At 46.4% G+C, this 25,639-nt stretch overlaps 1 protein-coding gene across 2 annotated transcripts in view; it reads right to left on the bottom strand.

The window, feature by feature from the left end:
* Nucleotides 1-1,668: 1,668 nt before the first annotated feature.
* Nucleotides 1,669-25,639, bottom strand: part of Gadl1 (glutamate decarboxylase like 1) — a 186,943-nt gene continuing 162,972 nt past the window's right edge. For both annotated transcript variants that reach the window (XM_040740152.1, XM_021230088.2), the window contains exon 15: nucleotides 1,669-3,396. In XM_040740152.1, the coding sequence (XP_040596086.1) occupies nucleotides 3,223-3,396 (174 nt within the window). In that variant the 3' untranslated portion in view covers nucleotides 1,669-3,222. The remainder of the gene's footprint in view (nucleotides 3,397-25,639) is intronic.

Below are 25,639 nucleotides of genomic sequence, written 5' to 3'. Positions count from 1 at the left end.
GTTCAAAAAAAATAACCCAAGCTGATCAAGCCCCAAGGAGCAAGCCAGTGAGCAGCACACCCCTTCCCCATGGCCTCCGCATCAGCTCCTGCCTCTAGGTTCCTGCCCTGTTTGCGTTCCTGTCCTGACTTCCTTCAGTGTAGAACTACGATGCAGAAGTATGAGCCAAACAAACCCTTTCCTTCCCAATTCGCTTTTGGTCATGGTTCATGTTTCATCACAGCAATCGTCACCCTAAGGGAGACATGATAAAGGCCATAAGGAGGCAAGTCAACCATCCTGGGAGAAGCAGAGTGGGCACAGAGGGGGTACAGAGGGATGTTTCCTAGCTGGCTGGGAAACCAAACAGCCAAGGAGGGGGTGTGGCATGCAAATGTAGGACTGTAATTTGCAGCAATCACAACTGCTTCCAGCGCATATCCTGAGACTTATACAGAAGGACCCATCACTCGCCTCGAATGACACTCGTCTTGAGCTTTCTGTCGGGTCACCAGGTGAATATGCTACTTCGTGAAGTCAGAAAGTTGAAAAGCTGCTGGGTTAACAGGGTCATCACAGGTCACCCATACGTGTCACCTGCAGCAGTCATGGCTGGAGCACAGTGTCTGAAGGAGATGCTGTAGCCCCGGTAACAGTGGCCCTCGCACCTGGGAGGTAGTGTGTATTCCGCCTCGTGAAAGCAGCCAATTGCTATGACGTCTGTCCAGCCTGTCCTAAGAGGGATTGCTCAGTTGATACTTCTCATCCCCTGGGCAACCTGACAACAGGAGGGGTCTGGCAACTGTCAGTGAGTCAAACCCCGGTAACACCCACAGCAACTTAGCTCATTTAAAGGCAGTGTGGAAAGGATGCTTAAACAAAACCTCTTCTCCATTCTCAGCAGAGTCTGACTTCTGGGTGAACGTCTTTGCCTTGCCACCACTTGACTTGTGAGCTTCTTTGGCTTCAGTCTCTGTCTCTTCTAGAATGAAGACTTTAAAAAACAATGTCATCTTTTCTGTCCATTGCCTGTGTTTTGGTTTGGTTTGATTCTATTTATTATGTGTTCATTTATTTATCTATTTGTTACTGTTGTTTGAGACAGAGTCTCCTGTAGATGGGGCTGGCTGGCTCAGGGATCTGACTGCCTCTTTCTGCCCACGGCTAGATTACAAGGGTCCATCACCACACCCAGCTTTTTTTTTCTTTGTGAATTCTAAGGGATCAGACTCAGGTGTTCATGCTTCTAAGGCAAATGTTTTACTGAGTGAGCTGTCACTCTACCCTCTCAAATGATTATTCTTATAACTGTTGAACCAAATACCTGATTGATAGTGTTAGCAGAATACTTCAAGAAACAAACAAAAATAATGGGATTGTAAAGGATCTGATCCTCATGGTTTTTTCCATCAATCAAAAAGCTACCATGTATCATCAAAGGCACATTGGGACCTGTGCCATGGCTATCAAGGTTCCTGTGATTGCCTGTTAGAAAAAAAAACCAACTAAACAACAAACCAATACTTTGCTGTACATTCTTTTCCAATTTTTAGGTGTTGAATAAGACAGACCATTTCTAGTTTCTTCTGTTGTTAAGCTAAATTCCAGCTGAATCCCAGTTCATGTCTTAAAAATGAATTGATGGCATCCATAAAGAAAGAACTGACAGAAAAGGAACTGCCAATCACGCACAGTGCTGACACGGCTCTTTATTTCACAGAATACAACTTACTTCAAGCATCAGTTTTAGGAGCATTTTATGTGGACAGTTTCTAAAAGGCAACAAGAATCAAATCATGCACAGATAGCTCCCACCACCAGGGAGTTTGAAGTAATTCAGAAAGTGAAGTGAAAAATATCCTTGATGAGCGGAGCTAGCAAAAGACCATGCACTCTGCAATGAAAATGTTCAGTGTGTGCTGCACAGTACACATTGTTTCTCAAAATTACAATGTCATCGGTTAGTGATACAGTTTGAGGTGGTGATCGTAAATCCAATACCTGGACAAACTCTCTACACACGGCCTTCATTTTACACCCTCATCTCTGAATCCTGTCTGTGTCTTAGTCATAGAAAACCCTCTAGGAATAAATCTAAGAGGGTGGCCACAGAGAGTTATAACCATCTACTTCCATGAACTATGGGGGACTGCCATGGGAAGTTCTCTGATTCCAGAGTCTCTGCTAAGAGAGACCACTGAAGAAGTCTAAGTGATATTTCAGAGTTTGAGAAAGAGAATGCTGTGAAGCCTCCGACTCCAGCTTATTCTGTTCTCTACAAAGCCAAGAATGAAAATAAGAAATGCATTCCCAAATCGAAAAGAGGGACAGAGACCCACGCATACGTACATCATTTCTCCCTACCCAGTGGCAATTTTGAAGAAGCAGATTAGTACTCAGTTATCACTGATCAAAAGGGCACACTACCCAGTGTGTGGTTTTCACCCCAATCTTTAACTCAGATAAAGTAGGATAGATAACGATTCATTTTAACTCCTGGGGTGGGGGGAGGACTTCAACCCAAATAAAAATACATCTTCAGGTAGTAAGAATCTTGCATAGTCTCTATATTGGTGTGTGTGGGGGGGTATGTAGGTGTATCTTTGACATTTCAGGCATCATGAACATTGTAGTAGAAACACCACAATTGTATTTTTCCAAGCCTGGTTGAGGGGCTACTGGAATCTTACATGTCTTTTTTCTGACAAAGCATTGGTAAGGCTTGGACATTGTTTCTCAGATCTCACTGTGCATAAGACACACTAATTGGGCTTATTAAAACATGGGATACTAGAACCAGCATTTCTGGTGTGGGGTAGGGCAGAGAGCGTGAATCTTTAGTGAGTTCCTCGGTGACACTTTTGCTGGTGGCACAGGGCCTACCTTGTGAGGTTCATTGCTGTAAGCTCGAAGCTATGTGTTTCTATGCTCTTTAAGGAGCAACAGGAGTTTACAATCCAATCTCCATCCACGTGGCACTGACTAAGGTCTCATCAGGGTTGTTTCTGGGGATAATATCTGATGGAATAATTTTTTTCTTACTTCCACTTTCGCCATTCCACAACCAGTAGCATTAGGCAGCCAAAGCACCCTTAAGGACTACTTGCTTAGCATTTTGGTTTTCTGGCGGCAGCGGGAATCTCACCAGAAGGATTGTCATCTATCTAGTATATCTCCAGATGCACTGGATCTGGGTCCCTCCCCAAGGCAGGATTGGTGCCTCTGGGGGAATGAAAGACAAGGCTACATACCCCTCCCCAGGCTTTCTATCTCGTCCAGCAGGAAGTCCATGTCCTCCCGGCTCACTTGAGGGCTGATGACCACTTGGCGGAAGAAGTTGACCTTCCCTCGGTGGGGCTGGTAGCCCACCATGAGACTCCCCTTCTTCATCATCCTCTCCTTAATGGCTGGGGCCACCTGCAAGGGGGAAGAGGGCAGATAAAACCAAGTGTCGTAGCACTTGAACTGACCTTCAGTCAACTGGTGCGGACCTCAGTCGTGTCCTCCGGGCTGAGTTGTGTTTGTTACCTTCATGGCACCCAAGGAGCTGCTGGCAGCACATCTATTTTCACACGAGGAAATTGCGCACATGAGAGTCTTTGGGTTCCGTCTGTTGCTGGGATTGAACACTCTGCTCAAAAGCAACTTAGTGTAGGAAGGAGTTCACTTCATTTTACAGATTATAGTCCAGCATCAACAGGAACTTGAAGCAGACACCATGGAGAGACACTGCTTGCTGTCCCTTCCTTATATAACCTAGGACCATCTGTCTGCCCAGGGAATGTTGCTGCCTGCAGTGGGCTGGCATCTCCTATGTCAGTCAGTTGACATTCCCTTCTCAAGTGACCCCAGGCTATGTCAAGTTGACAGTGAAAGTTACCCAGGATATGGAGTCCCATATTGAACCTGAAACTTGCCATTTCAGCCTATGCTGGTTGGCCAATGAGTGAGCTGTCTGTCTGTCTGTCTGTCTGTCTGTCTCTGCCTCCTGGTTCTGTGGTTATAGGTGCACATGGCTATACCTGGCTTGAATTCTGTCCATGATTCTTGGTGAGAATAGTTTATAGAATGGTGATGGGCCCTTGGGTTATCATTCCTACACTTAAGAGAAGCCTTAGAATTTTAAGCATTTGAAAATCCTCCATCTATGGACAAGAAGATAAAACAAAATCCCTTCCCATCAAAGATGAGGAAACAAAATGTATGTAACTGTGCAAATACGATGGGAAAGTACTTAAATGTAAACTGTAAACATTATGTGTGAAAATGTTACGTGACTATGCACCAGGGGGTTTTAGGTTTCTACGCTTCAGCTTATTAACCCTCATGGGCTTCTCTGCTCACATGGATGTACATACATGGATGTGTATGCATCACACATGTTTGCGGGTGCTCACACATGTAACATGAACTTCTTCTCAGTCATGTAACACTACATGCTCTTAAGATCTCCCCATTTGGTCACCAGGTAATATGGAACCATGGTCTAACTCGGGTTTTGTGACAAAGCCACGTTTTGTTTTTTTGTTTGAACCAATGGTCACTGGCCTCCCGTCTGGAAAAAAGTGAGGGAAATCCCACCATGGTGCCAGCAGTGAGCAACATTTGCAAGGCCTTGCTCACAAGGGTCACCTGTCTGTCAAGGAGAGCCAGGAGGCATCCAGTTCAGAGCCTGCAGCTTGTGGTCCTGAGGATGATTTGGGGGGCCACTCTCATACCCACTCCCTCCACTTCCGGTTCCACGGCACTGAGGCAGCACCGATGCTGCCGATTTTAAATTTAAAGCAGGCCGGGCGTTGGTGACGCACGCCTTTAATCCCAGCACTCGGGAGGCAGAGGCAGGTGGATCTCTGTGAGTTAGAGGACAGGCAGGACCGACAGCCTCCAAAACAATACAGAGAAACCTTGTCTCGTAAAACCAAAATAAATAAATAATAAATTTAAAGCAGGCTTGCTCTTGGCTTCAGCCTCATTTGCATATCTGCAAGGCTCACTTTCAGGGCTGCTTTGCTTCCATTTTCCTCTGAAAAGGGGCGTTTCCTGCTCCACCCACCCGTAGAACATTCGGACTTGAGGCCAGCTTCTGACATTCCCGAGGCTCAGTGAAGCTGTTATCAAAATGAAGCCGTCAGGCTGCCATGGTTTATAAGCAAACCAGAAATAATTTACTTCAACCCTTTTCACACTTTATTTCTGTATTTGAGGGCGGGGGAGGGCAGGGTGCATGGCAGTACCATGTGCATGGAGGTCAGAGGACAATTCCCCATCAACTAACCAGCTTACAACTCTCAAACTGCAAACATAGAGGGGGTGTTTTAATAGAAACGTGCTTTGGAAGTTCAAATTCCTGCCCTTGTGTCTGGCACAAAAGTACACAAGCTTCCACAGCCAAGAGCTCCCGGAGTGAGAAAGAAACTTCCCTAGGTCAAGTTCGTTACGGGTTCTCTGAGATTACAAGAAGTTAAAATGTCCCTGTCCTCAGAGAGTGTGCTGAGTGACCACTGGACTGTGTGCAGCAGGGAATTTCTTAACCTTTTCGGTGAACTGTGAACTCGAAGTTATTTCCTAGAAGTGGTTACTACTATGCACACAGCAAAGGCCTCCTCTGTCTAAAAACACCAAGGAGGTAAGAAAGTCCTGAAGACCCCCAAAGTCAACAACCTATTGAATCTCTAGCACTAACCACCATTGCAATGGTGACAATTATTACAGCTAACAAATATTTTGTCAGTCCTTTGGGCTTCTCCATGCTCATTTCAGACTAATTTGAAAGAGCCCATGTTTATAGTGTAAAGACCCGGAATGTTTTCACTAACAGTCAGATTATCACCTTCAAAACACCAGCTATTTTCTGTTTATGAGGCTGCAAGGCAAGCTCTGATACCGGGCAATTCTGATATTGTCTTTTTGCTGGCAACAGCAGAGAAACAGGCCTAATCTGGCAGGGTGGAGTATTCACAGGGGAAAGAAAATATGCACAAACTAAATGTAAGTACACATGTCTCGCGCCTACACAGAGCGTGCATGGGGGAAAGCAATTTGGCAAGGCTGGGATTGCTTTCGGGCTCTCAATTATCTTACCGCAGCGTTTCCTTCAAATTGTAAATCAAATTCTTTCCTGTGCCTCAGTGCGCGCTTGGTTCCTGAATCTTAAGTGGGGGAAGATCCTGACATTTCTATTTCATTGCTCAGCTTCCTCCCCAGCTTTCCATAGGATTTCTGTTTCCCCTCTTAAATTACATTCCGGTAATGACTGGGTCATTTCAACGGCATTCTGTTGTCATCCTGCCATCAACACTTGGTAGCACTGAGTATTTAAAAGGTACTTGAGCAGAAGGGCACACAAAATCAAACGACTCTCTCCGGCCAAGTGGAGCTGTTGGATAAGCGACTGTCCTAGCAGTGCCTCAGCCTTTGGTAAAGAACAATGGTCACGTCCAGAAACTATCTCTCTTTTGAAAATGTGTCCGTACTCAGTGTTAACAGGGATATATCCCGGGGTGGAGCCGTGTACACCTCACCTGTAATCTCAACACACAGGGGATGGAGGGCGGGGGATCAAGAGTTCAAGGCTTACCTAGGCTATGTGAGATCCTGTCTCAAAAAAAAAAAATCAAAACAAGAGGCCTGGAGAGGTGGCTCAGAAGTGAACAGCACTCACTCCCTTACAGAGGACCCAGGCTTGGTTCCGGACACCAACATGACTACTCACACCACCTGGAACTCCAGGTCCAGGGAGATCAGATGTCCCCTTCTGACCCTTCATACACCCACACGTTAATTCATAGTAGACATAGGCACATAGATTTTTTTTTTTGGTTTTTCGAGATAGGGTTTCTCTGTATTGTTTTGGAGGCTGTCCTGGAACTAGCTTTGTAGACCAGGCTGGCCTCGAACTCACAGAGATCCGCCTGCCTCTGCCTCCCAAGTGCTGGGATTAAAGGCGTGCGCCACCAACGCCCGGCTAGGCACATAGATTTTAAAAACAAATATGCCTTAAACCAACCTCCAATCGGTAACCTCTCACAAAGGAAATATTTGTTTTCTCCAATGGAGTCTCACTGACTACACAAACCACAGGCCCCATCCATGCCTAGCAGTAGATGTCAAACACAAAATGGACTCAATGGTAGTTCTGGAAGTTTTTTTTTTTCTCAGAATGCTTTGTCTGGCCAGTTTAAAAAACTGTATATATCTTTTGCATATATATGTATATATATGTTGTCTGCATATATACGTGTGTGTGTGTGTGTGTGTGTGTGTGTGTCTTTTCCACAGGAAAAGTCAGACATCAGGGGTATGGGGTCATGACAGCCTCCCTACCACATCTTTTAGTATTTGTCAAGCTGTTACTTATGCAATGGACTGTACAAAGGACAGGTCATTGTGCCCAGAATCTGTTAAACACCCCCATTAGGAACGACGTCATTCATCTCTTAAAATGAATACTCTTTAAGTCGATTTTAATCTGAGCCTGCTCCCAACCACCACTCTTGTTTCCCCTCTGCGAGCATCTCTTGGGATCTGAGTCTTCCGAAGTGCTGAGAAAACCACAGGTTTTCCCCAAGGTATCCGCTGCACCCCGCTATTTGGAAGACAGACAGCCTTTGCCCCTTAGTGGCTTTAGACATGGAATCTCACTCCTCATGCACGCCGTGACTGCACCATCTTCCTTCCATTCAGGCTCCAACTTTTCTTCCAGGCTGGACAATGTGAACTTATTTGTTCCTTTGGGGAAGTTGGACTGTCATTGGTTACCTTAAAGGTGTTTTGCAGTGGAGCTGCACCGGTGAGATTTAATATGGATAGGAATGACTTTTTATGGTTTTCTAGAAAGGTCTGTGTTTGCACAAGCTGCCATCCACAGGCCTGTTTTGTGGGTGAAGAAACTATCTCTGTGGGTTGAAGAAATGATGAGGAAGCCGAGAGAGTCTCCAGGTGTCCCCGTCGTCACCCTGCAGTCTGCTGCTTATCTTGCTATCGCATGAGGCTTGAGGAGCAACTGTAGGGTTTCCTACAATCATTTTAAAGATGCAGGCCACCTGGCTTCAGAGCCCCATCAGAGCAGCTGGTGTCAGATTTGAACGGACATGCCTTGTGGTCTGTAAATTTACTAAGGAGCTCAGGGGTTCTTTATATGAGTTGGGGTAGCACTGAATGACAAAATCTTCTTGCTGGGGTGTCTGCCGAGGTAGCAGTGGGGTAGGTGGTGAGCAGAGGGCATTTTGGGCAGGAAATGCAATCTTGGGAGAGCTGGGGGGCGGGATGAACTTCTCCTATTCTTAGATTGCTTATGTCGATTTTCCATCAGAAAACTTTCAAAGTCAATGACCTTTGGAGAAGTTAGCCAAGTTGTTTGTCAGTGGTAAAACTTGATAAAGTATTCAAAACACTAAATATGCCCCAGAAAACAATGATCATTTTCATGTTGTATGCTTGAAGAGTCAATTTTCGCCTCTTAATGCATTTTCTGCCCACTTGCTCTAATTCCTTACTTGTCTTATTCCTTTGCATAGCGTACTCAGCCTGATACCCCTGCCCCATAATTTAGAGTTGAAATATATCTGTGTAAGTCTCTCAAGCTTAAATGATGCAAAATTGGTGATCTGTAGCCCATGAAATCATATGCAGCTAAAAGATCAATTCAGCTTGGCAGAACAAGAAGAAATGGCTACATTTCCCCTGGACACGCCTTTTCCAACTATGAATATTTTTAGCCTAATTTCTCTCTAGAGTGCATCTGAATAAAGTGTGCCTCCACTTAATAAAACTGTCCCATTCATGCTTTTTCTAACATAAGTAAGCAGGTACCAGAGGAGTTTAGCATCTTGGTGACTGAAGGAAGCAGTTAGCTTCACCGGTGGTGTTTACATCACAGAGACAACCATGGCAGACGTACCAATAAACCTAATGTCTGTCATATATTTGAGGCCAGCTGAAATGAACAGTCATAAAAACAAACCAAACTGAACTGAAAGCTTTAGGTGAGGAATGGACACAATAAGCATTTTACACCCTCCATAAAGCAAAGCTTAATACTCCACCATGTGCCCACAGCCAGTTGAGCTAATAGCAACTGAAGAGCTGTTTTGGGTCAACACCCACATTTCAGTTCCTGTTCAGAGATTTCCTTTGTGCGCCAAGAAGCGAGGCATACCTCCGTAAACTCCAGCAGAGGCAGTAGCAGGGGCACAGGAGCTGTGAAAGCATGTCAGAGGCTGGGGAAGATGGTAACGCCCTTACCACGAAGCATCACAAGGACCCGAGGTCAGACATCAGCACCCACGTGAAAACCAACAGCGGTAGGTGTTCCTGCGATCTCAGGATGTGGGAGGCAGAGACAAGAGGATGCCTGCAGCTTGGAAGCAGGCTGGTCTTGTAAATGTGGTGAGCTCCACATTCGGTGAAAGAACCTGCCTCAAAAAATGAAGTGTGGGAAGATATCCACTGGCTATTCACACACACACACACACACACACACACACACACACACACACACACACACACACGAGAGACAGAAAGAGAGAGAAAGACAGAGACAGACAGACAGACACACACACACACAGAGAGAGAGAGAGAGAGATAGATAGATAGATAGATAGATAGATAGATAGAGAGAGAGAGAGAGAGAGAGAGAGCAACAAACCAAACCATTTAAGATTGCTGCAATGACCCTGGAGTGCTATCACACTGCCTCAAATGTTCAGTTCCCTTGTTCAGCACCACTTTTCTGTAGTCCTGTGATGCCCCAACACTTGTGAGTCTGTCCTGCTTTTCCCCCGGGTCACTAACCTTACTGTGGTCCAGAGAAAATAACTAAATTTAGGGGGTCAGCAGAAGAAGCGGGAAGTTGAGAGTTAAGAAGGATGTTCATGTTTCTCGGGGATTCTTAAAATGATCACCCAGAAATGATCACTTCTCTGAGAGTGAGCAAACAAGAGTACGCTCCCATTTCTCTCTGGATCCTGTGGGCAGTGGCCCGATCCCTCTGCATCCCTCATCTGGCTCTCTTAGCAGAGAAAAGGGCCTTCCTCCCTGAACTGATGCCTGGTGCAGTAAGTGGGCGAGTGACATAATGGTTAGCCACACAAGGACAGCATTCAAACTTCACCTGTAGAGCTACGGATGTAGCTCAGTGACCAGATGCTTCCTCTCATGCACAGAGCTCTGGGTTCACCCCCAGGGAAGCCAGCAAACCTCAGGGGTGGAAGGACGTTTGAGGACCAATCTAAGGAGGATGGAGATGCTGAGTCGTCTTTTCGCAGATCGTTTCGGGGCAACTGTCTCTGAGAATGGTACCTGCCTCCGTCTCTTGGCATGAAGTAACCATGTGCTGAGATTCTGGAGACTGATTTATTCAGTGCCAAGAAGCTTCTAACAGCAACTGAGGCTCTTTGGGGCTTTAAATGCAATGTCTCCACCTAGTAACTTAGAAACAAACCTGGGGTGGTTTAGATGATACCCTCAGACCATGATCCAAAATAAACTCCCCTTGCTTAAGTGCTTCTTTCCAAGTTCCTGACCCACACGGTAGAGAGCAGAAAAGAACCATTAAAAACGGCAACACTTATGGCAAGCCACTCCCAGGAAAGGGTGCCTGCCACCAAGCCTGGTGATCTGAGTTCAACCCCAGGGACCAACAAGGGACAGCAGGAGCACAGACTGCTACAAGTTGTTCTCTGACTTCCATCCATGCATTGTGGCAACTGTGGACAAATACGTACATGCACACAAACACATAAATAAATCTGATAAAACTTAAAAATAAAAATGGCTGCAATAAACCGGGCGTTGGTGGCACACACCTTTAATCCCAGCACTAGGTGGATCTCTGTGAATTTGAGGCCAGCCTTATCTACAGAGCAAGTGCCAGGACAGCCTCCAAAGCTACACAGAGAAATCCTCTCTATAAATAGATAGACAGACAGATAGATAGATAGATAGATAGATAGATAGATAGATAGATAGACAGACAGATAGATAGATATGGGTACAATAGATAACATATGAAGCAGAAATTGCAAATTGCACCTGGAAAATTAAGTTCAGGTTTTTGTTTTACAAGTTTCACAATTTCCATCTTCAAGAGCTATCTTTTCTTTAAGTTAGCTCTTCGTCATATAATAATATACAGTATTTATCATGATTGTATGATAATTTTTTAAATTACTGTAATAAAGTTATTTGGACTGAAGAGTGGCCAATTTCTTGCCTCTGGTTCTATTCTTTAGGCAAGGAAAGGCTATTACTGTAAAGAGAAGCTTTTTCCTTGAGAGGAGCCTTCCCGCCAGCCTGGTTCTAGAGCCACATCAGTCCCAAATAAACACACAGGAGGCTATATTAATTATGAAGCTGTTGGCCTTGCTTGTTTCTTACTGGCTAGCTCTGACTTAAGTAATTACCCCATAATTGTTAATCTAAGTATGTTTCTTAATGGAGAATAGTTCCGGGCTCCTACCCCATAGCGTTACATCTTGAATCTCTTGTGTTTCTCCTTCCCAGAATCCTCCTGGACTCCTAGTCCCACCTATCTAGATTCCTATTGGCTCAACAGTGCTTTATTAACAAATGTACAGGACTTCCCCCATCATATTACCACTGCTTTCTGTGTGTATGTATGACGGCAGAGTTCTAGATGGTGTCTTCTCTCACTGCCCTTCCATTTTACACACACACACACACACACACACACACACACACACACACACGCGCACGCGCGAACACACATGCATACACGCAAACACACACATGGGTGCATGCAAACACATACACACGCACACACATGCACACACACGTGCACGCAAACACACACATGCACATACACACACGATTCCACAGACTGTAATAAACATGGTTAGTACTTTTCTTTTTGAGTACTGTAAGGCCTGAGTCTCCCACCATTGCTGCACGGGCCAGAGCCGTGTTAACTCCAGCAGACGCTGCAGGCTCCTCATTTGCCACACGTGGAGGGAAGCTTCTCAGATTTAACTCACATTAACCCAACACATCACCCAGGCAGACCTCAGCATGTACTGCAGGTGACCCCTCTGCCTCCTGGCGGGTTTGAAGGTCACCGAACATGTATGTTCTACGTCAAAACATTTCTAAGGCCCTCATTCTTTCTTCATCCATGAAGTGGGAAACGTAACTTCGGATTACATTTTTGCAATGCGTCAGAGACAGAAAAATGATCCCACTTTAAGGACTGCCTTTTTTTTTTTTTGACTTGGCATCTCAAATAATGGATTCCACTGAAAGAATCAAGCCCTAAAAATGGAGTCTGGGTGGGACACCGTATGCAGCACAGGCTGGCTGTTCCAACTCTCCAGACAGCGCCCCAAAAGTGGGTTATTGTAAAGATTCCAGAAATAACCCCCTCATGCTTTAACTCGTCTCTGATCCAGTTTGGGAGAGTCCCTTTCATGTCTCCTCCCGCCTCACTCACCTCCAGGACCATTGGTCAGACAAATCTGCATTTCACAGACCACTTTCATCCCTGCGCTCACAGAGGGGTCAGTTTTGCTTTCCAAAGGAAATGGAAACTTGTATCACTGGACAGCGTTTCAGGAGACCTTCCTTTCCCTTTTATGACCACAGCAAACAGAAAGCAGGGACATGGAACAACAGATGTGAATCAGCACAGCACACGGATTGGAGTAAAAGGGAAAAGCCATCGCTCGACCTGCGTTTACCTGCGCTTGGTTTATTCACAGGTCCTAGGCTCTCACTCTAGAAGGAAACACAGAAGCCTACAGCAGATGGGGTGAGGCAGGGTTGCTGGAATGAAACTCACAGGAGAGGGAGAGAGGGGAGGCCTTAAAGGGGGAGAGAACGCTGAGTGTGGGGCTTGGGAGAGTCTAGGGGCAAAGTGCTTGCTGCTCAAACAGGAGACTCTGGGTTCAATCCCCACGAACCTCCATAAGGATGGGACTGGGGGAGTGTGCTTGTAATCCCAGTACAGGGGAGGCAGAGGCAGGAGGATCCCTGAGATTTTCCAGCTAGCCAACCTAGCTAAACTGGAGATCTCCAGACTCTGTGAGAGCCTTTATTTCAGAAAGCAGTGTGAAGAGATGATTAAGGAGATTCTCTTTATATTTTGAATGATAGAAAATTGGTGTGTTCTGCGCTGGTCTGTGAGAACCTTGAAATTGTACATCACAGCTTTGTCCCACATGGACAAAGATTAGCAAATAAAACTCGAGTGCTCCCTGTTGCATGAAGAGGCTCCTGGGAAATATGCCTTGATGGATAGGACTTTCCACCTTCTCCCAAGCCATGAACTCACGTGTTGCTCTGTGTTCTCTTGAATACTTCCTCTCTTGAATAATCAGGTATAAATGTGCCCAGGAGCTGTGGCAGTAGTCAGCTTTCCATTATTGTGACAAAGCACGTGGAGAGGTACTCTTTCCAAAATACTGACATCCCCTCCCCACCTCTCACCCACTTGGGCAAAATAATGACCCAAGACTTTGGGAACCACACTCCTTCTATGGACACACGAAACATTATCAGATCTCTCCTATGACCTAAATACAGGAGTGAACGCTTACCCCAGAAGTGATGCGAGCAGAACTGGGGACATCGTCTCCAGCAACACGTGCTGGCAAGCTCAAAGAGACCCAGTGCCACCATACAGAGAAGGCGCTCCCACTTTCAGTTCTCAGAGGCTTTCGTGGCAGGGGCGCATGACCCGTGCTTCAGAATGAGTGTGCGATGAGTTTCAGATCCTCCTGAGTTTGTCTTGCCCCTCAGATGGGGCTCATTACCACAGGGCTGAGCCAAATGAGTCATGTGACAAGCAGGTTATGAGGCAAATCGATCCAAATCAGGCTTTGCTCTGTTTGTGATGGCAGACAGACCACAGCTGTCAGAAAGCCATGCTCCCTCCTAGGATGCTAACGTCCAAGCTCTCGGATGGTCTGAAACTTCTTTACACAGATAAGCTTCTGAACCTCAAGTACAACAAACACACACACACATACACACACTCTCTTTCTCTCTGCCTCTCTCACGTGCAAAGACGTACAATTACACAGACACACAGAAACAGACACACACAAACACACTCATTCACTTTCACAACACTCACACACATTCACACTCAGACACACAAATGGAAACACACACACTTACTCTCACACGTACTCTCATATGCAAAGATGTATACTCACACAGACACACACAGAAACAGACACACACCCACACAGACATACTGCACTCACTCTCTCTCACACACACACTCACCCACACAGGCACACTCATACAGACACACACAGAAACAGACACACACACAGAGACACACAGAGATGTACAGCCACAATAGACAAACACACACAGACACACAGTCAGGCAGACAGACAAACACACAAACACATAGTCAGACACTCACAGATACACAAACACACAGACGCGCGCGCACACACACACACACACACACACACACACACACACACACACAAAACTGTCTCCTTAACTACTGACAGTCATGAATCAACTATTCATAGGCCTGTCAAGATGATGATGTGTTCAGCTATCTGAATAAGAAAGAAAGAAGGGGAGGAGAGAGAAAAATGTGGAATTAAATTGAATTGGAAGCACATACTCTTAGTCATTCTGGCAAGTGACAAAATCACATCAATTCATACATCTCTTAGGACATCTTTTTTTTGTAAAAAAAAACCTTCAAATCCAATTTCTTCTGAAAAGACAGCCTCTGTTATATTTTCTGAATCAAATGAATGTGTGGGTATTAAAAAAAACATTGTATTATCAGTTGCTTTGAAAGGAAGGTTCTAGACATGAAATGTGGACAAAATATTCTAATAATGTTCAGGTTTTAATCATTTCCACAAATGTATCTGTTTTCAAAAAGGTATATGTGCTTTTGTGTGCCTGTGTGTGTATATATATATGCCACATGAGTGAGTGCAGGTGACCTCAGAGGCCAGAAGAGGGCGTTAGCTCCCCCTGGACCTGGATTTGCAGGCATTTGTGAACCCCCCACACAGGTACAGGTCCTCAGTAATATCAACCCTGAGCCACCTCTCCAGTCCCAGATTTACTCTATTTTATATCTTCCTTTTCTTTCACCTATTTGTCCTTTCTATCTAAAATCTGAATTTCACACTTGTCACGACCGTGGCCTGCAGTTGGGACTGACTGCCTCCATTACAGAATCAGAGTGAGTCCGACCCTGAATCACTGCACCAGCTAGGTCACCGGGGTCACTAATGATGGGTCTCTCCAAACTTCCTGCCAATCACACAGAACCATTCTATGATTTAAAAATGCTTCCTGTCAAGAACCACCTCAGAATTATTTACAAGGACGCTCTAACAAATGCTCAGCAACATGCAGACTTCACTACTCATCTGGAGACATAAAACAGGGATGGGGAAAGGGAAGTCAGTCAGGGAGGGACGGGTGTGGGTGTGTGTCTTCCTACCTTCCCCAGGGCCAAAACAACAGCATGGAGGCTATGGATTGATTTGGAACGCCATCTAGTGAAGGATAAGGGGAAGTGCAGGGATGTAGAGAAAGAAATTCCAAACTCAATCCTGATTCAATTGTTTCATGCCTTCCCGTGGGACTATTTTAACTAGTTCTAAAAATAACGACAAGTCTGACTTGATGGTGCTTGCCCGTTGTCACGACTGCTCAGGAGGCTGAGGAAGGAGGGTCACGAGGTCAAGGTAAGCCTGGGCTACTGAGTCAGTGGACAACTTTGGGAGAACTTGTCTAAAACAAGCAATTACACAGTCAAACAAGCAGTCAAATAATAGAATGTGTTAGGGACATGATTTGATGGCAAAAAGCACTTTCATGGGACTTACAAGGGACCATCTTCAATCCCTGGTACTGCCCCCCCCAGCAAAAATGATGGTGTGAGATGTGTGTGTATGGGTGCGTGCGTGCATGCCTCTGTGTGTGTGTGTGTGTGTGGTGTGTGTGTGTGTGTGTGTGTGTTGCACAGGGTACAGGCATAGTTCAGAAGACACACCCTTTGTTTGAGACAGGGCCTCTCCTTGGTCTGGAATTCTACACGTGAGCCAGGTAAGGGGTCTGTGGACTCACCTATCACTGCCTCCCATCTCGCAGCCCTGGGATTCCAGGCACAGGCAGCTCACCCAGCTTTTTACGGGGTTCTAGATGCAGATCCTCATGCCTGTTCGACGAGAGTTTCCCCAACTGATCCCTTTTTGCCCCCCCAGCCCTGTGAGTTTTTAAGTTATAAATGAGTCACAAAACACAATGGCTTTAGTGCAGACCAGATTCAACTCATTGTCCTACCTGCCTCTTGGGATAGGTAGGCCAGCAAGCTTCCTGGCTTAGTGCTCTTGCGCTGGCTTCTCTGAGATCGGAGCCAGCGTGGCTATAATTTCCTCCCAAAGGAAAGTCTGCCGCTGTGTTGTGAATGACACCCAGGGGCCTGAGAAGCCGGGTACCAAGGTGCAAGCATTTGAGACAAGCATCTGCCAGCCATGGTGTTTTTCAGCTAAGTGGTTGATGTGTAAGAGGTCCTAGCTATCACAAAATTAAAACTCGCCTCACTTCACTAGTTTTATCACAAGAAAATCAGTACCAGCAGCACTGACTTTGCAGCATTCTGCACTCAGAGGACCCTCAATAAAAACAACGCTGTTCAATAACTCGAGGTGGCAGCCAGATTTTTAACCTGGAGAGAGAGCCGAATGTAATTCAACTATTATATTTTGATTTTTTTCCGTATAAAGTCGTCGCCCATTCCTTTCAGTTTTGAACCTCTCACCCCACCTTTCAATGCAGCCTCTCTGAAACTGGGTCTGTGCTCTCTGAATAACTGCTTGGTGGCTTTCTCTCAAGCTCTCACAGTGAAAGAAAAAGCCAAAGATTAAATCTCCCCAACTCAATGCCATGGTGACTTTACCAGAACTGACCACCAATATTTTCTACCTAATTTGCCTTCAATCATTCTGATTTTTAACCAAACACAGCCTTCAACAGCAACCAACCCCACCTGACTTTCCGTTTCAAGCTCGGTTGCTTCTTTCCCCCCCTGTTCTGAAGTCACGGGTAACCTGGCATTCGATGTCTCCGAGTAACTGATCCCAACTAGCATACAAGGCCAACCTAAGTGTCAGACTTTTTGATACAGGATCTCTCACCTGGAGCTAGGCAAGTGGGCCATTGAGCTCCAGGGATCACTGCCTTCTCCATCCCCAGTAGCTTACCAGAGTGCACGGTGTGCCTGACTGTTTGGAAGTGGGTGTCGGGAGTCAGTCAGGTTCTTGGGCTTGCAAGCTGAGCATCTTACTGACTGACCCCTCTCTCCAGGGCATCCGTCTCCAGCCAGGACTATTTAATTTGACTTCCTGTGTTGCTAGGTCCCCCTTTTTATATGAAGCAAGCAAGGGTCTGTGGTCTCAGAGTCTCAACCAGAGCTTCCTGGAAGCAACAGTTTCTAGACTTTGGTCTCTCTTGCTCTATTCAGAAGACTAAGAGAAAGCTGGTGTCTATCACACTTCCTTCTTTCACCAGTGGCTAATTAGATATTGTCTTTAATTAGGACACATTTTCTACTCCATTCTCACTTCTAGCAACAAGTTAAGTCTTGGGGCATTTCTTCTAGAAGTCAGCATTTCAGACCGACAGAAACACCCTCAGGCCGGGGGTAGGAGAGTGTACCGACACGCCAATGGTGCTTTCCTCACACGCCTTTGTGGTCCTCTAAGTAACAGATCACGACGATTGCCCACAAATTCCTAAACTGCTAGGAAACACCTGGGAAGACGCTAGAGCGGGTGGGATGGTTTGTTCAGTGGCTCTGAGTTCTGTGGTTCACTCTCTTGAGCTTCACTGGGTCACCTGTCACAGAGTACCCCAATGAAGCATGCCACTGCCCAGGAGAAAGGCTGAAACCATGTGACAGCCACTATGATATCAAAGGAAACGGGCTAAACACCATCACTGCAGAAGACAGTGCAGCGGCGGAGAATGGGTGACAGTGGTTAGGCCATTTGGTGACATGGTTAATGGATCTCCGTTGTCAGCCTGGCTGGATTGGGAGTCACCTGGGAGGCACACCTAGGTGGGGGCATTTCCCAAAGTGATTCACGGAGGGAAGACTCAGCCTGAACATGGTGTCAGCACCTCATGGGCTTGGATCCTGCTGTTAATAAAAGGGCAAAAGGAGAAATCCAGCTGCAATCATCAGCCATGGTGCTCTCCTTCCAGGCCTCTCCTGATGGGGAGGCTACACATTCCTGTCACCATGGTCTCTGTCCTCCCTTCCCCTCCATGACGGACTCTACTCTCACAAACCGCTCTCCCGACGATAAGTTTCTGTTTGTCTCATTTGGTCACAGCAATGAGAAAAACAACCAGCAATTCAGGCGGGAGACCACTGTGCTTTAGACAAGGCTTTGACGCAACTCTGTCTTACAGGACACCTACTCTTTTCAGGCTCAAGTCCAGGACTTGCAAGTAACTCCTACCCCATCTTTCTCATCATTCAGCATACATTATCTCATAATACTCCCCTCACCCCTGCCCTGACATACTTTAGTAAGTGGGAGAGTAGGGTTTAAAATTGTAGTCAGGAAAATACATAAGAAGGGCTTGTTTGCCCAAAGGAGTCCTGGTTCATGTGTGACCCTGCTGCAACCACCTCACTTCTGAAAGTGTTCTGAGTTGGACCATCGGCACAGTGTGTGCTTTAAGAATTGCTTTCAGTGTGTCTGTGTGAATGTGGGCCTGTACGCTTGAATGCAGTGCCTGTGGAGTCCAGAAGAGGGCACTGGATCCCCTGGAGCTGGAGTTTTAAGTAGCAGTGAGCTGCCAGGGATCAGGGGTTTGGTATTCAATTCAATGCAGTTCCTCAGCAAGAGCAGTGCTCACTCTTAACGGCTGAACCCTGTCTCCAGCCCCCAAGCCTCGTCTTACGGATGCTCCAGTGTGGTGGAGTGGAAAAGCAGGCATCTACCCTGTGGGCTTCTGCTGGCCCCCACCTCACTGTTGAATCTTTCCTTTCAGGGCCCCTAAACTCCAAATCCACTTGTTGCTCCAACACCACCCACAGGTGCATCTGTGTGAAGTGTCATTGGACACAGCGTGTGAATACCAACTGATGCTTCCAGACGCTGAAAAGGCCTCTAGGTGAGTGTCTGTCTCTCCTTCCCTTTCCATTCTCCCCACAGCTGATCTGTAAACACAACTGTGAAAACTGATGACGAAAACAGCACTATACATATATAACACGCAGGCCATAACCATCCCGTGGTTTCATGATGACTGAAACCTATGGGAACCAGTTTGTTTTTAATCTGACTCAAAAGTTTTGGTTTCAGGGCTGGAGAGATGGCTCCTTGATTAAGAGTACGTACTACGCTTTCAGAGGTCCTGAGTTCAGTTCTCAGCACCCAGTTAGTCTGTTCACAACCTCCTCTAACCCCAGCTCCAGGGGATCTTATACCCTTCCAGCCAATCTGGGCACACACACACACACACACACACACACACACACACACACACACACAAATAAAACAAATCTTCAAAAATTACTAATCCCTTTGCTCAATTTAGCATACTCACTTTTCATTTACAGAGTACGTTAGGGTCCATGGGGCTGGTAATCAATGGGGCACCATATTATTTTATACGTGATTGGGAATCATGGGAAAGCGGTTGACACATAGGGCAATGTTGAACATGTGTGGTGTGTCGATATTAGTAATTAGCTGAAGCAAATTGAAAAAGAAGCGTGCACTGAGACAAAGAAGTGAGGAACCCTTTCATAAACAAGCTGAGGGTGTCAGGCAGAAGCCCCAAAGCCCCCGGCTGACTGGAGGTCTCTGCAGAAGACGGTCTACGCAGAGATTTAGAGAAAGACGGATTTGAGAGAACGGCTGACATGTGTCCTGGGGACCCCTCCCCCATATGCTCTCTACTGAAGCTGTGCCCCAAGAACACTGAGGGAAATCAATTAGATTTCTGCTGTGCTGGCGCCTCCCAATGGCCTCACCATTTCCCTGAGTTTAGGTTTTGGAGAAAAGGCTTGTGGAGGAAACTTGGCACAGATTTCCACCCGTGCTTTGACTCAAATGCAAAAATCAATAGAGCTCAGTCTTGTTTCCTCCTCCCACCCTCCAAACACGCACACTCACACACACACATATGCATGCACACACACACACACGTGCACGCACACACACGCACGCACGCACGCACGCACACGCTCATTTTGTGCCCTCTGTTCCCGAAGAGTGACTGGGAAGAGGTAGTGTTAAAAAATGGATAAATAAAACATTCAGTGTCGGGTTTTGGTACAAGGAGGGCAGGGATGCTGAGGGGACAGGGCACCTCCAAAGGCTGCCAGACGTGCAAGCCCATGTCGTTACAAGCGTTACAATACCAGTGGCGTACAAAGAGGCAGCGGGATGGCGAACCTTGGGTTGTCTACTTGGAAACAGACCTGTGAGTGTGTACAGGAGGGCATTTCTAGACTGAGGTAACTGAGGGGGAAGGTCATTTGGGTGCATCATTCCCACGGCCTGGGTTACCAGACTTGATGAAGATGAGTGAGCTGAGCACTAGCAGGCTTCTCTCTCTGCTTCCTGACGGGCGTGCGCACAGCATGACCAGGACCTCCAGCTCCTGCCGACATGCCTACCCTGCCACGAGGGACTGTAGCCTCCAGCCGCAAGCCAAAATAAACTCTTATTTTCTTAAATCGCGTTTGCCACATTTTTCTCACAGTGAAGGGCAGCACCTGCTCAGGGCTTCACAGGAAACAGGAGAACTGCTCATTAGATTTCCACAGACAATTTCAGGACTGTCCCCAAAGGTTTCTCTTCCTTCCAGTGTGACAAAACCAAAACCAGACACCAACTGGGAAAGCCTGAGAGAAAGCCTAGATTTTGTTGCCAAGGCTGCTGGGCCTGCCTCTGCCTCTCCAATGGTTACAAGGTGCAGTTCAGTCACAAGATGCATTTGACAACCCTGCTAACCTATAAGCTCAGACCCATGCCATGAGAGCCTGGAGAAGTAGCAACAGCACCCATGCCATAGAAGCCTCAGCCTTTGGAAAACACCTACCTTCAGTGTCGACTTAGGGGGAGGGTGTTTTGTTGTAGTTGTTATTGCTCTCTCTCTCTCTTTCTCTGTCTGTCTCTGTCTCTCTCTCTCTGTCTCTCTCTCTGTCTGTCTCTGTCTCTCTCTGTCTCTCTCTCTCTCACACACACACACACAACACACACACACACAAATTCTCACACCATAGCACAGGCTGGCCCTAGAACCTGCTATATAACCCAGGCTGGGTTTGAACTCATGGTAATCCTCCTGCCTCATATTTCTGCGTGCTGCAATTAAAGTTGAGTTCTACCACACTTGGCAGCAATTACTTACTAATATGAATTTATGATGACCTTGGAGTTTTGGATGGAACTGGACAGTTTTGACTTTTCTAAACCAACAGACCCAGCTACCTGCCCCCCCCCCAAGAGGACGAGGCAGAAGTGATCATTCCAAGCTTTGTCTTTCATAACCAACCTGCTCTCCTCAAAGACCTGAGAGTTAGAAGAAAATGATCCTTGAAGTATACAGCACAGCCTGAAGACAAGAGTAGAAACGGCAGCCGGGCAGTAGTGGTGCATGCCTTTAATCCCAGCACCCAGGAGGCAGAGGCAGGCAGATCTCAAGGCCAGCCTGGTCTACAAGAGCTAGTTCCAGGATAGCCTTCAAAGTCACAGAGAAACCCTGTCTCAAAAAACCAACCAACCAACCAAATAAACAAAAGAGTAGAAATGGCAGAAGGTATGTTCTAGAAAAACATCTCCCATCTCTTAGTTCAGTTGTATGCTTGTGCAAAGTGCCAGAGTCCAAAGGGTTGTTTGCTAATACTGAGAAATATCAACGGCATGCTAAAGCAATCTACAACAATTAAAAGTGCTTGCAGCTGCAGGTTGTAGTGGTATACAGCACACCTTTAATTCCAGCCCTCTCTTGGCAGACAGGGGCAGGTGGATTTCTGTGAGTTCAAGTCCAGCTTGGTCTACATGGCAATTTCCAGGCTATATAGTGAGACCTCATCTTCAAAAGCAGCTTGTTCTGTTTAAGTTGATGGGGCAATTATTCCCTAAATTCTCAAATACACGTTGTAGGTCCTATAGGTGTGCTGGTTGGAATCAACTGGGACTCTCACTGTCACCAGCACTAACCACTTGTGAGCACTCCACCATTGTGCACAGAGAACTGTGAAATGTTAGTTTCAGATGTGTAAAGGGGACATCTTACGAGTCACCTTCTCAAATCAGCTTCCACTTAAAAACTAAAAGATGCCACTACCCAGAGACAGACGCAGTGCTTTCTCCTATAGGGGAGGCAGTGACTTTCGGCCACACTGACTTGGGTCTTCTCAGGTGAACTGACCACAGAAACTCTGTGTTGTCCTAGTTTTAGCAGAATCCGTCTTGCGCTTCACTCTGGTGCTCCCAGGCCTGTGACCAGCCAACCACACCCCACTGAGCAGGTCATCCTCATGCAATGGTACCCAAATTTCAGTTTTTGGGGTCCATTGTTTTACAACATAAAGCAAAATGTTTTACTCAACTGGTTGCAGCATTTGAAGCCTCTGTAAACAAAAATTGTCCACCTGTGGCCTGCCTCTAGAGTGATGCATTGTGGGGTCGGGCCTTCTAAGGCATAGCCTGCCCCTCCAGGTAGGGAGCCACTGCTGGACTGAGCCTGCTCTCCATCAATCTGACCTTCACCAACTGCCAATCTCCTGTGTCTCTCATGGGCACAGCAAAGTGACCTTGTGAATTGCTAAGCACACTTCAAAGACCCCATCTCTGATTGCAAGCAGACAGAAGTCACCTGAGGGCCGAGCTAGTGAGTGAAGCTGGTGCAATTTACATCACGTGCCCTGGAAAAGATTGCACTCTCTCTCTCTCTCTCTCTCTCTCTCTCTCTCTCTCTCTCTCTCTCTCTCTCTCTCTCTCTCTCTCTCTCTCTCTCTCTCTCTGGCACTCACTCCTTTAGTTCAAAGATCCTCCCACACAAGATGTGTTTGGATCCCTACCTCCATCTTTTTAAAGATCAGTTTCTGTACAATATACATTTGGCTTCTTCATATTGTTTAACATGTTTTTTGTCTACTGCTTATTTGAACTTTTATAGTTTAACTTTTCTAAACATGTAGAAAATTGCTGCATTTAACTTTTATGGACCAATATAATGCTCTCTATTAGTTTCTTTTCTGTTGCTGGGATAAACAGTAATGACCAGAGACTTAAGGAAAAAAGTTTCTTTTGGCTTACAGTTCTAGAGACTTGCCGTCCCGTGGGGAAGATGGCAGCAGGCTTCAGGCATGGCAGCAGGGGCAGAAAGCTGAGCAACCACACCCTCCACCTCAGAAGGAGATACTGCAAACCCTCAAAACCAGCCCGCAGTGAGGCACTGCCTCCAGCAAGGCTCCGCTCCCTGGATGCTCCATCACCTCCCCAAACAGCACTGCCAACTGGGGACCAAGTGTACAAATACCAATGGGACATCCCTCATTCAAATCTGATGCAGTCTTCTGACGCCACATTCATGTACACATGCATGTGTTCACACACACACACACACACACACACACACACACACACAAAGAATGAAGGGGTGCCTTCTGAGAACAGGGGATCTAATAGTCTTCCACCCAAACCACTGAAGACCACCAAGCCTTAAAAGGGAAGCCAGCGGTTCTCCTTAGGGCAAAATTGACCTTCTCAACCAGGGGTTTACTTGGCTGGTAAGATTTACAGGGGCAACTCCAGCTGCCTCTTAACTCTCAGACTCCACCAGGCAGGTGTTTTCTCTAAGTCATTTCTTTCTCTGCCTCTTATTGGAAGGGTCTCCACTGGGACTGGAGAGAAGGACGGTTTGAAAGGACATCTGGAAGCCGTGTCCAGCTAGGGACCGAGAGTCGCTTGCATGTCCTGCTTTGTTTAACATCCCCCCCCCCCCAGTGAGCGTTAGATAAACCTAGTTTGTGATGCACAGGGTTTTCTGAAAAGTTCCTGCTGGAAAATGTGGCCTCCAGATACATAAAGACTCTTGATTATTTAACGTATACGTGTCTGTCTGAATGTATGCCACGTGTGTGCAAGGTACCAGTGGAGGCCAGAAGAGGGCATCTGGTTGCCTGGAGCTGGAGTTGCTGGCAGTTGTGTCCCTCTGTCCCGGGTACTGGGAACCGAACTGAAGTTCCCTGGGAGAGCTGGGAGCTCTCCTAACAGCTGAGCCATCTCTCCAGTCCCAGTGGAGACCCTTCCAATAAGAGGCAGAGAAAGAAATGCACCGGTGTGTCTTCCCAGTGTGATGTCCTCCTTTTACCCTTTCTCCCCGGTAAAGGTCAGCGCGTTACAGGGTAGGGAGTCTGTTGTTCTATTTTGATTGATATGTGAAGAGAACCTCACAGGGAAGTCTTTTAGGAAGCAAACAGTAATTATGTACAAACGATAAAATAAAACTTTTCATGTAATAATAGATCTCTCCAGGAGAGAAGAAGGGGGCATTCGGTGGCTGCAGTTTGAAAGCCATGCAGCCATGATGACAAGTCCCACAAAGCCTCTGTCCTAAACGGATGTGGGCAAGGGCAGTGCCATGCCAAGGCCAGCAAGTACCGCTAAAGCATTAAATACCTAAGCTTCGCAGAGTATTTGAATGTAAATGAACCAAGAATACAAAAATAAAAATGTGCCTGTAAAATTTTACTGCCCAAGAGCTTTGGTTTTGTCAAAGTCAAGGCTGAAGGAACAAATTAAGCTTCAACTGTGGTGAACAGACACCGGAAGTAAAGAAGTTGTATTTATCAAGTATTTACTAGAAACACATCTTCACCTTGCTGAGTGGCAACAACCATAGACTAATAGTGTGTTTGGTCCCTCCCTCCGTCCCTCCCTCCGTCCCTCCCTCCCTCCCTCCCTCCCTCCCTCCTTCCCTCCCTCCTTCCCTTCCTTCCTTCATTTCTTTTTAAATGCTTTTCTGAAAAATAATCTGACATGCTTTGAGAACATTAAAAATTGCTAACAGATGAAACCTCAAATACAGAAAATCTAAGATGTTTCCTTGAGAAAGCACAGCAGAGGAGAGCCTCTCCAATGTCACTACAGAAGATTCTAGAAGACTGTTGTCTGATCTAGCCAGAGTCCAGAGAGTTATCATTTGTACCAAGAGTGGACATTCACCTCAGGATATAAAAGGAGAGGTGCCCTTGGGGTAGGATGACTACAGTCATGCAGTGACTGTCTAATACCGCACGGCTTTCCCCAACACGAGCTTAAAGTTCCTACATCATCAAGACGGAGTCTATCCCTAAAGTATACTGTAGCCATATTTGCCTTGTAAACACCAAGAGATTATTATCTATTGACTGGGAGATCCATACAGAGATGCTGGCCCAGTGAAATCATCAGCCTGATTCATTACAGAGGTTGAATTCTTATTGTTAGAATTACAAGAGAGTCTTGGAAGAAGACACCATTATAAGAAATTCAGGGAGTCAGCTGGGTGGTGGTGGCGCATGCCTTTAATCCCAGCACTCGGGAGGCAGAGGCAGGCGGATCTCTGTGAGTTCGAGGCCAGGCTGGACTGACAGCCTCCAAAACAATACAGAGAACCCTGTCTCGTAAAAAACAAA

This window comes from Mesocricetus auratus, unplaced genomic scaffold (genome assembly GCF_017639785.1).
Source record: "Mesocricetus auratus isolate SY011 unplaced genomic scaffold, BCM_Maur_2.0 Super-Scaffold_100691, whole genome shotgun sequence".
Taxonomy (NCBI): domain Eukaryota; kingdom Metazoa; phylum Chordata; class Mammalia; order Rodentia; family Cricetidae; genus Mesocricetus; species Mesocricetus auratus.
This window is presented reverse-complemented; position numbering and strand designations above follow the sequence as displayed.